This window comes from Urocampus carinirostris, chromosome 17, assembly GCF_059441175.1.
Source record: "Urocampus carinirostris isolate Australia breed hairy pipefish chromosome 17, RoL_Ucar_1.0, whole genome shotgun sequence".
In the NCBI taxonomy this organism is placed as follows: Eukaryota; Metazoa; Chordata; class Actinopteri; order Syngnathiformes; family Syngnathidae; genus Urocampus; species Urocampus carinirostris.
In genome coordinates, this window is record NC_142365.1 from 384,779 (window position 1) to 397,084 (window position 12,306).

General features: G+C 41.6%; 1 protein-coding gene across 1 annotated transcript; it reads right to left on the minus strand.

Moving 5' to 3' along the window:
• Positions 1-374: 374 nt before the first annotated feature.
• Positions 375-12,157, minus strand: gltpd2b (glycolipid transfer protein domain containing 2b). Its single transcript, XM_088321447.1, has 4 exons — positions 11,928-12,157; positions 5,766-5,824; positions 5,463-5,641; positions 375-4,274 (listed from the first exon to the last, which is right to left on the minus strand). The coding sequence occupies exons 1-4, from the start codon at positions 11,995-11,997 to the stop codon at positions 3,692-3,694; spliced, it is 891 nt and encodes a 296-aa protein (XP_088177573.1). The 5' UTR covers positions 11,998-12,157; the 3' UTR covers positions 375-3,691.
• Between the last annotated feature and the right edge of the window lie 149 nt (positions 12,158-12,306).

The window sequence follows — 12,306 nt, forward strand, 5'->3', positions numbered from 1 at the left end:
TTGATGCGGACCACGTCCGCTCTCCTGTCCTGGTTTACGAGCCATTTTTGATCCTGACTAGGTCTATTTTCCTGTCCTGGCTTACGACTCGTTTCCGATCCCGACCACGTTTTTGCTTTCCTGTCCCGGCTATCGACCTGTTTTTGCTTGCTTTGGTTTGCAAATCAATGACTTTTGCAGGGCAGCACGGCGGCGCAGTGGTTAGCACGTGTGCGGCACAGTTCTGAGGTCATGAAATCAAACCTCCTGTGGGGAGTTTTTTTGGCTAGAAATTCTTGCTTATCCAAATAATGTGTCAGGAAATACAAATTTCGTAAATAATAATTTACAGCTCATCCGTTAGATGTCTTTGTTTATAATTGAGGCAGCCGAAATTCCTTTTGAAGAAAATAATTGATTTATTTTCGAAAAATGAATCAATAAATCTTGTCCTGTCCGGTATCGACCCCACCGAGATTGATGGAGAAAATGAGAAGCAAAATATCAACTACCAGAGGACAAAATTGTCTTCCAGTGTCATGAACCAGAACAGGATCAGGACCCAAATGCGTGACGTTACTCACACTAGCCTTTTATTTTACGGGAAATGGGGAGTCATGCACGTTAGGCAGCGGTCTGGCGTGAAATGATAGGAAGCCACCGGCCAACGAGATCGATACCAATTGCCTGAGTAGATATCGGACAGAAGGGGTCGATACCGGACAGGACGGGACAGACAGGATTGATAATGAAACAGGATATCGAAATAAAACAGGACAAACTAGACGGGAACGAAAACTGGAGAGAATAATGAACAGGACAAAAATAGACAGGAACAAAACTGGAAACCGATATTAAACAGGACAAAAATGAATGGGAACAATACCGGACAGGAAATACCAACAGGAAACAGGACCGAGTCAGAACCCACGTCTTGCGAGGCAGAAGGATTATTTAACGAACTCTACCACCTATCTCTCGAAAATTTTACAAGATAAAACAAGTTTTAAATATAGGAAAATAAGATAAATATGATCTAAATGCAGCCCAAATAATCTGCGTGTGGAATTATTTGATCTTAATTTACGTGATTTTCCAAGTCTAAAATATGAAACGAATAACCAATGAGAAAAAAAACACATTTTAATGTAATGCAGCGTGGTTTAAGATGTAAAATGATGCCTTTAAACTACAACAAAACATAAAGAAAAATATAAACTAAACTAAAAAGCACTATTCTTCTCTTCATTTTTTTTTGCACAGCCTTTTGGAAGGTTTTGTCTTTTGAAGGTACCCGTAGTAGCAAGACGCTGGACAATGATGTCAGCTCCCTTTGCTGAGAGTGATAAAATAAATGCCGATTCCTCCACAGACGAGTGTTTTAACGTTTTAATGAGTAATTAAAGAGACAATGTGTAGCGCCTCCTAGTGCTTAAAAAACACAATTCATGGAAAAAAAAGTCCGATTTAAATAATAAGCAGAAAATATATGATCCATCGTCTAACGTGCATTTCAATGTGGCTTTTCTTATAAGGCTTATATAAAGGTTTTAATTTTTTGGCAGCTTCGATGATACGTTATATTTATGAAGTCTAATCAGACTCTTTCAACATTTTGGTTTGCTAACCCCCGTCAAATAAAGATGAATTTGACATAGCAAGAGCCTCATGTCGAGGGAGCCGACATCATTGTCTCTCGTCTTGCTGCTACTAGTATCCGAAAATTAAGAAAAACTGAGGAGAAAGATGGTACCTTCTGGTCACCTTGAATCGCTGTAGTTTGTATTCTTCCTGATGCTTTTTAGCACGCATTTCTGGTTGCACGACACCGGGGCTCCCCAAGTTTTTTAACACGAGAGCTACTTTTTGGTGAGTGCTAAGCCTGAAGGGCATTTTTAATACAGCAATTTATGTTATTATTATATTTTTGCTGGGTTGTTGTGATTAAAAGTAGGGGTGAAATAAGCATAGCCGACCATTAAAACGTTGTTTTGAAAGACACGAATCACCTGAATGATATCATTTCCTAGAAAATCCCCATGACCCATCACTGGTGAGTTATTCTTATAACAAGTATGCGGGCTATTCAGGTGCTCTCAGGGGGCAACTTGGGGCCTGCGAGCACCACGTTGAAAAACCACATCTAGTGGTTAATGAATACACTGTCCCTTTAAGGCGCGTTAGAGGCGGGGCTAAACTGGATTCAACAGACACAGATTTCAGCCCCTTTTTAGCTTTTTGTTTTGTATTTAGCTAAACTATCTTATTGGCATATTCATTTAGTGATGGCAGTTCAACACATTTTCGAAACTAGCAATTTACAAACCCAACGGAAACCTAAAAATAATCCCAATCATCTGGGAGCGCGCGTCCTAGTGGTAAAATATAGTACTGCAACTAGCGTTTCACTTCCGCTGATTTTTGCTCATCCTCAGGGTTAAGCGAAATAAAAAAGACATCCCAGCAAAGTTCATGATTAAATCTGCCATTATGAATAAATAAACATCATAAAATGATAACATCTGAAAAGAAGAAGTCGTCAAGCGTTTGAATGAGGACAGGAATGGTTGCATTGAGGAAAGTCTGCCCCCTGCTGGCTATTTAAAAGATTGCAATTTCAAGGCACTTCTGCATCGACTTCTTAAGGTTCATTTGCATCATAAGACGCCTTCAAATCATTGCCGACGGCACTTAAAGGTATTCCCAGACAGATCTTTTTTTTCAATCAGGCACAGAATGTGTAGTGTTCCTCCTCACAATGATGAAAATACGCGCCATCGGGTCGTTTGCTGAAAGCTGTGACGTCATTGAAAGAACACGGCACTCTCAAAGTGGCCAATCCCATTAACTCGACATGCAAGGCAAGCTCTGAAACAGACAGAGATTGTAGTGCACAGCGATTGCACGCCACTTATTTCTGCTTGGAGTTAAGCGGTCTTTTGTTTGTGTTTTTTGCCGCGTGTGTCTCAGTTGGTAGAATTTTGTCCAGCGAGCGCCCCGTTAGCGTCGGGGCTGCCGATGAATTCCCTTTTTTGTGTGCTCCCGGTTGGCGCTTGTTGGCTGCCCATTGTGTGTTGTTTGGCCGGCTAGCCTGGTGTTAGCCCTAAAACTTTTTGTTGTTGGTTCCCGGTTAGCCTGGCCTTTCATGTGTGTTTTTCAATCAGCTAGCCTGGCTTTAGCACCCGTATTTATGTGTCCTTTGGCTTGTTTATTCCTGTTCGGCTTTGCGTTTGTCGCCATTGCCGTTGCCGCTTTTAGTCGTTGGTTCCCGGTTAGCCCGCCTGCTCACTACGTGTGTTCTCATTAAACGGTCTTGGTTAGCTGGTCCATTTTGTGCCATAATTCCAAAACATTCTCCACAAAACTATCAAAACTTCTCTTCAAACGCTTACAACCTTTGTCTAATTATCACTTAAAACAACATGGTGCTGGTGTTCCTCTGATGACGTCACAGCCCAGGAGGACAAAGACAAGACACGCTGTCTTCAAAATGCATTATCCTGGACAATGATTAGAATATATGACTGAAATCTATTTTATGCAAAAACAACGTACTATTGACTCACATTTCGCACGTTTAAGAATTCGGGATTACCTTTAAAAAAGCTGCCAAGGGCACTAAAGGTTACGCATTTGAAACGTTCCTTCGGACGGAAACCGATTTTGTGTCAGGAATCCGAAGCGTGGATTTCTGTGTGGAGCTTCTCACGGTTCAGGGCAAATCCAGCATGCCGTTCTCCTCCAGAGCCGTCTGCGTCCTGTCATAAACCACTCGGGTAGCTTGGACCACCCTTCCCAGGACGGCGCTCAGTTCTTCCTGATTCTGCACGCACAGCAAGCGAAAAAAGAAACCCCGCTCGGGCAGGGCCATGAAAGCCAGCTCGGCGGCCCTCCGCACCAACCAGGTGTGGTGGTTGGCCAGGGTGCTCTTGTAAGCCTCTCGGCACAGGTCCGACGGGCTCCTGAGACGGCCCGCCGTCGGGGTCTCCGACAGTTTCTGCAGGAACAGCTTGAGCCAAAGCAGAGCTCGGTGGAGTCGCAGGAGAGTCCGGCTGCCGGAGTCCGTCTGCCGGTCGAAGTCCACCGAGCCTCGGTCCAACTCCGCCCGGATCATGGATCGCACGGAACGGTAAGCGCCGGAATACTGCGGCGGGTCGGAATCCTTCCCCGGAAGCGGATTCAGCTCGGCTTCGGGGTCGGCCTCGGCGAGGAGCGCCAATTGCCGGATGATGGAGGTCTTGGTTTCTATCTCTTTGGATATGAGTCCGACCATGGGGCCCAGGGCCTCCATAAACCTGAAGGACACGTCAGAGTCATAAATACAATCTTTTGCAACACTGTCGTCAAAGCCGGTTAAAAACGAGCTGCAGTTTCACATAAGTCCGCTTGATGTCGCCAAAGCCAGTGAGAAAGACACTGGAGCTGGATTTCTTTACCTCTCTTCCTTTTTTTCCCTCCTTCTCTCGTTCTCTCTCTATCTTCCTCTCTCTTGTTATCTCTGTCTCTCTTTTTCGTCTCTCTTTCTGACTCTTTTTGTCTCTTCTGTCCCTCTCTTTCTTTACTTTCTCTTGTTCGCTCTCCGTCTCTCTTCTTAGTCTTTTCTCCATCCACCTCTTTTCTCTTTGCTCTCTCTTTGTCTTTTATCCCTTCCTGTCCCTGTCTCTCTCTCTGTCCATTTCTTTTTCTCTCTCTCTTGCTTTCTTTTTTCTTCTGCCTCTATTTGTGTTTATCTTACTTTCTCTCTTCTCTCCCTTTTGCTCCCCCCTCTCTGTCTCTTTCTCTCTCCATTTCTCTCTCTCTCGCTCTTGTTATCTCTTAACGCCTTATCTGTCTCCCATTTTCTTCTATTTTTGCTCCATTTGTCTCTTGTTCTCTCTCTCTCTATTTTTCTGTGTCCCTCCTTTTGTCATTTGTCTCTTCTCTCTCTGTCTCACGCTCAGTCTTTTCTCTTTCTCCCTCTTTTGTCTTTATCTCTCTTTGTCTCTTATCTCTCTCTGTCCCTCTCTTTTTCTGTCCTTCTCTCTTTTCTCCTACCTTTATGTCTCTCTCACTTTTTTATCTCTCTTGCTTTCTTTTTCTTTCTGTATTTTTTCCTCCTGTTTTTGTTTTTTCTTACTTGATCTTTTTTCTCCCTTTTGCTCTCTCTCTCTCTTTCTCTTTTTTGGTGCTCTCTATATCTACCTCTGTCTCTTTTTTTTGTTTCTGCTTCAGCTACTAGCTCGGCCCCAGCGAGAGTTTTTTTCTTCTAGCCTGTGGCCTTCAAGCTCAAATTGTATATACAGCAAATTCAAACTCAATAGTTACTGTAAGAGTAATGCGTAAAGCAATTAGGTTTTAAGTGAAGTAAGTCGTAACGATCCTTTCTTTCAATACGTGCCCGACGCCCAGAGAGGGCTCTACTCGCCCAAGACACACCACAGGAAACGTACGAAAGGCGCCCAACGCCGGTCATAACGCAGTAACATCGGATCGGAGGCGCTTACTTAACGAGCTCGTCCCAGCTGGAGAGATAAGGCCGCAGGAGAACGTCGGAAGCCGAGGCCGGCGACGCCAGCAGGTGGGCCAGCAGGAGAGACACCTGGAAGGTCTGGCCGGGACACTCCTCCAGGACGCGCTGCTCCACCGAGTCTTCGTAGGCGCTGCTGTTGGACAGCTGGTGTCCCTGAGTGGGGGGGGGGATGGGCAAAAACGTCATCAAAAACAATCAGGCCACCAGAAGTCCAGCAGAAGATGAAGAACAATGTCCTCAATGGGTGGGGTTGACTTCTCCGGTGACGTCAACGTACATGGTTCTCTTGGTTGTAGGATTTGAGGCAAGCGTCCCAGTGGTAGTCCAAACCGCCATCTGCATTCGGATCCAAAAAGACACAAAAGAACTTGTTTATACAAAAAAAAAAGAAAAAAAATGTAAAAAAAACCTCTGCAAAAACATACAGCTCATTCTAATTCATATTCTAATTCACAGTATTGGTCTAGTAGCAGGGTCAGCAACCAGCAGATCTAGAGAGCTTCCTAGAGATTCAGAAATGTTTAAAAATAGATAGAATATCTCCATATTTATATACTGGTACTTGTTGGTGTGATGGTTTTTGCGACGTGGATGAACCCATGTGGGGGAGGCAGGAACTGCAGGCAGAGGCTCACCTGTGCCCGCTTGTTTGGCGTCAGCTGCTGCCAGGTTACCTGATAGGTTCCCCTCCTATTTTAGCACAGTGCTTTCTCTTACCTTTTGTTAGTCCGTCAGCGAACCTCTGTTTACACAAGGCAAGCATTTTGACCCCATTCGGTCCCGGTTTGTCCCACTCGTCCGTTCCTGATTTTCCTGTTTGTCTCCGGCTACGATCCGTTATTTGACCACGTTCTGATCTCCCGTCCTGGCTAACGACCCGTTTTTCCCGTTTGACCGCGCTACGATCTCCCGCTCCGGAAGATCCACTTCGGCATTCCGAACACGCTCCGATCCCGTGAGCGGCTTGCTTCCCGCATCCAGCGAGCGACGGATCGCGGGCGCTTCCTTTCCTCTATATCTCAATAAACTTGTGAGTAAACGTTACGCGATTGGGTCTACCGTTGGTTCTGGTTCTGACAAGGATGGTATTGAAAATCAGGACCAAAGTACCAAATAAACAAATAGGCATTAAATAATTCAGAACATCCCCAAACAAAAAGACTAGAAACAAAACCCAAATTTGACAAAGTTCAAACTAGAAAACGCAAGGAGCAATGTAACAAACAAACCAACCTGGCATGGTAGTGGAATGAAATGACATAAAGTAGGAATCAAGTTAAGTATGTTATTAGAAAAATTATATAGTTGAGTACGCAATTTATGGCTTAAAAAAAAGAAGAAGAATCCTTGAACAACCCCAGGATTTTTATCATTTTATTGGTCGTCGGTCTGGCTTGCCAAGCCACCACGGAACACTTTTTCACTTTCTAAGTAAAGAAAACAAAATCCATTATCCCCAATTGTCATTAGAAAAGATTTTGCAGTCAACTTTTTATATAATTGAACATGTTGGTAATGGAGTTTGGAAGAGTGTTGAATAGATGAAGTGTTCACGTGATGGAGCGGGCATGGTGGTAGAAATAAAATTGCTGGAAGAAGTTGAAAGCTTTAGGTACTTGGGTTGTGACGTGGCTGCAGTTGGTGGAATGGAGTGCGAGGTATGCACAGACTCAATCGAGGAAGCAAGGTTTTGGCTGCTCTGAGGAGAGTATGAGTACGGATGTTAAGAGAGCGTGATTGTGTCGTATGGTGCAGAGCCTTGGAGCCTGAACGCAGATTTAAGAAGGAAGTGAAATGTGTTGGAGATAAAGTGTCTGAGGACTATGTTAGGAGTGACAAGATTGGATAGATCGAGGAATGAAATTGTGAGAGACAGAACTGGAGTAGTAGTGGAACTGAGCAAGCGTGTGGATGAGAGAGTACTTGGTTGGTTTGGACGCAATGTTGAAGAGGATCTACAGAGCAGAAGTCAATGGGAGGAGACCAAGAGGAAGGCCGCCATTGACGTGGATGGATGGTGTTATGAGTCCACTGCAGGAAAGAGGTCGAAATATAATGTAAGCTAGAGCTATTGATGGTGAGAGGCATAGTGGGATGTTTAGAAGAGGACGGGCAGGGCACTTGTATGATGCAGCAGGGGTAAACCAGTGAAAGCTGTCGGACAGAAGAGTGCGTTGTGTCACCCTGACCCGAGTGACACGGCTGCTTTCTGGTGTCCCGTTTCATCCGGAGGGACGAAATCATGACCGACTTAGGTGCCTAACTTGTTTGGGTGTTTGGGCATTTTGGTTGGCCATTGTCCCAATTTTTTTGTGTTTTTGCTACTTTTTCCTTTTTTCCTTTTGTTTTTGTATACGTGTTTGTCTTGCTGTCGGTCACCCCTCTTGAGGGATATGACCAAGGTAGATAGATAGATCATGGTGGTCCTGGTTGTCAGACGTGTCTGGGCTGTGGCATCGGGGTTCCAATCCAATTTCTCAGAGTTTTTTCTCACCTATCCCAGTATATGAATCACCTCTGTAACTATGATTTATTTCCATACTATAAACGCTGCCGATATTTTGCCCTGAAAATTTACGATACAATTAACAATTCACGGCAATTGGTTCTCAAGGCTTGGCAGGGAATATGAACTCATTCACCCTCAGCCCAGTTCAATGAATTTTCTTCTTTTTTGTTAGCCATCAGTAACAGTGATTGTGGTTTAAGCATCAACAAGGTTGAAAAAATACAAAATACATTTTTATCGGAATGATAAAAATCTAAAACTTTGATAATGAAGCACATTTTTTAAATTTACAATGTATGTTTCATTCACTAATTTATTGCTGGTTTCAACCAAATGTCACGGTTGCCATGGCGCCCAATTGGCCCCGCCCGTGTGGCACCAGCTGCGGCTTATTGACAGATTGGCTTCCCTGCTATTTAAGCTCAGTGAGCTCTCTCTTCCTTTGTCAGTCCGTCAACGAACCTCTGCCCCCGCAAGACGTGGGTTCTGACTCGGTCCTGTTTTCCTGTTGGTATTTCCTGTCCGGTATTGTTCCTGTTTATTTTGTCCTGTTAAATATCGGTTTCGAGTTTTGTTCTCGTCTATTTTGGTCCTGTTTATTATTCTCTCCAGTTTTCGTTCCCGTCTAGTTTGTCCTGTTTTATTTCGATCTCCTGTGTCATTATCAATCCTGTCTGTCCCGTCCTGTTTGGTATCGACCCCATCTGTCAGATATCTACTCGGGCAATTGGTATCGATCTCCAATGAAAATACTAGAAAACGACAACAAAACTAAACAGATATGCAATCACAAATCTATTACAGAAATATAACAAAAATATGAAAAAATTGTACTTAGGATTTACTAGAGAAATACTACTGCATGAATGCTACAAAACTAGAATAAAGGTAATACAACAAAATACTAGAGAAATACTACAAAAATACATTGTTTTTATGATGAAAATAAATTACATCATATATAGTACGATTGAAACACTACAAAAATACAAATACAATCATATTACAGAAATACTACAAAAACTACTGACAAAGAATTTACCACAAAAATACTACAAAAGTACAACAGAAATATTAAAACAATACTAAAATGGAAATACTTCAAAAGTCCTTCTGTATGAATCCAAACAAAACACCTCTACAGTAATACTACAATTCAAAAATACTACTACAGAAATATTATGACCAAAATACAACAAAAATAATACTACAAAAATACTGCAAAGATTCTCCAATGAAAATACTAGATAACTACTCTAAAAACACAACAGATATACAATGAAAAATCTAATACAGAAATATAACAAACATATGAATGAATAATACTTCAGATTTACTACAGAAATACTTATGCAAGAATACTACAAAATGCTACAAAAGTCAAATGAAAGTAATACAACAAAATATGGGAGAAATACTATAAAAATCCAACTGCGGAAATAATACAAAAATCTTCAAATAAATATAACTAAATGAATACGACGGAACTAAATGTCATATTCAGTGCTCTAAACAGGGACCTCATATATCATTTTCTTTCATTGTATCCTATCTAGAAATACATATAAAGAAATAGAATATGTCAATGTCTCCGGGATGGGCCCATTGGCCACATGTTTTAACCCAATTTGACTCCAAAGAGTTGCCCACCCCTGCTTTAAGGAGTCCCGTTTCAAAAAACATAAGGTCCCTTTTTTGGGATCCAAGCATAAGTTAATCATTGATCTGTTTTTCTCACCTTTGGACTTAATTGGTCAATATGTCTCAATACAGTATCAGGACCTGTTTTCCCCACAAATACTTTTCACTGTAAACACTCTTTTTTAATGCCATGACCTTTTTCAGGAGTAAATATCTATTTTCAGAGTCGTAGTAGAAAGGTAGTAGTATGGAAGGCTGATCCTGCCATAGGTAGAAAAAGATTCTACAAACAAATAAATACCTATAAATATATTCTACCGAATCAATGAATACATAAACAAATCATGTTGTAACGAGATATATGATTTCATCGTTTATTCATTTATTTTGTCATCTATTTATTTCGGGATTTTTTTCGTCAGGTATTTTGTCGCGTATTTATCCGGTCACGACAAAATGTCATTCGAATGAGGAGGCGGTCCAGTTGCCCGAGATTTTCGCCAATCGGTTGATCAGGTGCGCTCGACGATCGACCAATAAGTGAAAAGCTCGGCCAGTTTGCCCCGCCTCCTCATTTTTTCGTAGCGAAACGCATGGCTCACTAAATAACAAAATACATGATAAAATCCACCATGAAACTTGCAAAAAATAAATACTAAAATGAATAGTAAATGACAAAATACACGATGAAATAAGTACTGAAATCGATAAATAAATAAAAAAGTTCACGAGAAGATAAACGGCAAAATACGTGACAAAATACAGGACAAACTACACAACAATGTACATGAAAAAATACAGGACAAGTAAACGACAAGATACATGACAAAATACAGGACAACATAGACTTCAAAATACACAACAACAAACATGACCAAATACACGCAAAATAAAAGATTAAAGACACGACAAAATATGCAACAAAACAACTGACAAAATACACACAAAAAAAATTGAAAGATGCGTTAAAAAATACATGACGAAATACACAACAAACTACGCAAAAAAAATCGGTGACAAAATCAAAACTGAAATCAATCAATAAATGAAAAAGTTCATGACAAGATACACGACAAAATACACAATATCGAACATGACAAAATACACGCAAAGTAAATGACTTCAGACACAACAAAATATGAGACAAAACAAACGACAAAATACACAAACATAAATAAATCGAGATAGGTTAAAAAGACATCACGAAATACACAACAAAATACAATGCAAAGTACACGAAAAAATAAATTGAAAAATACGTTGTAAATAAATGACGAAATACACATGATAAAAGACAAAGTACACGATTTAAAAAAACACGCGACAAAATACACAACAAGATGCATGATAAATTACATGACAAAAAACGCAAAAAAAATGAAGAACAAAGTACCCTGAAAAATGACAAAATACATGACAAAGTTCACAACAACGTTTATGACCAGATATACAAAAAAAATACCTGACAAATACATGAAAAAATACTCAACGCACGACAAAATAAATAGTGAATGTAGAAATGACAAACTGTACAAATAGATGAATTTGTGACATTTAGGTTTACTATGTTTGTTTATTTCTTCATTTAGATAGATAATATAGTCTTACAGATTGACATAATACATTTATATCCACTTATGGCAGGAGGAGTCCTCTAAACCAGTATTTTTCAACCTTTTTTTAAACCAGGGCACGTTTTTTTACATTGGAAAAATGACGCGCCACGCCACTAACCAAAAATGTTGTGAGATGGACACTGAACTCTATGTTTAAGAGAGAGATAGCTAGATAGATAAGAGATAGAATACAAAAATACCCAACATCACGTGTTAATAAAGAGCATTTGAATAGTGTTACGAAAATGTACACACTGTTATAAAAATAAGGTCATATGCAAATGTGGGGTTGGGGTTTCATGTGGGCTCTTACTCCCTCGGGTGGAGTTAAAGAGCCTCGTGGCATGAGGAAGAAATGATCTTGTTTAATAACAATCTCATTTATATACCCCCAGTTTTGACAGCACAGACACTTGACAATGACATCATATTTGCAGAAAATGACTCATAAATGTTTTGTCAATTTTAAAAAGTGGCACAGTGGTTGAAAATGACTGCTCTAAACAATAGCGCTTGAACAGAATCCCGGCTCCAAATTCTATAAAGGCAAAGCATGTGCGCTCCGGCCAGACACGTGACACAGGACCGATTTGGACGGTATACATTCCGGCGAAGGGAGGGAGCTTTTGAGGAAAGCAGGCATTTTTTTGAAAAGACAGAAACGAAAACTCACTCAGCCAAAGCGTTCCCAAGAAGAGCAGCAGCAGCACGACGGCCAAGGCGGCTTTGCTTTTCACCCCCATGCCCGAGTCCGTCTCTCGTCTCCTTCCTCACATGAGTCCCGGTTTTGCTTCTTTGGCCCGCCACCCCGCCCTTTGCCCCCCAACCTTTGGGTCTCCCGAAGCCTCGGATCAAAAGTTGAAGAGGGCGAGCGCCGCCTGGGCTTTCCCCCCTCCCCGCCCGCTCTTTTGTGTCCCGGCTTCGCTCGACGGGTCCAGAGATCAATCTGGGATCAGCGGCGCTTGGTGTTCGCCAGGAACCCCCTCCCCTCCTCCTTCTTCTTCTTCTTCTTCTTCCTCCGCCTCCACATGCACATCTCCTCCATGCTATAT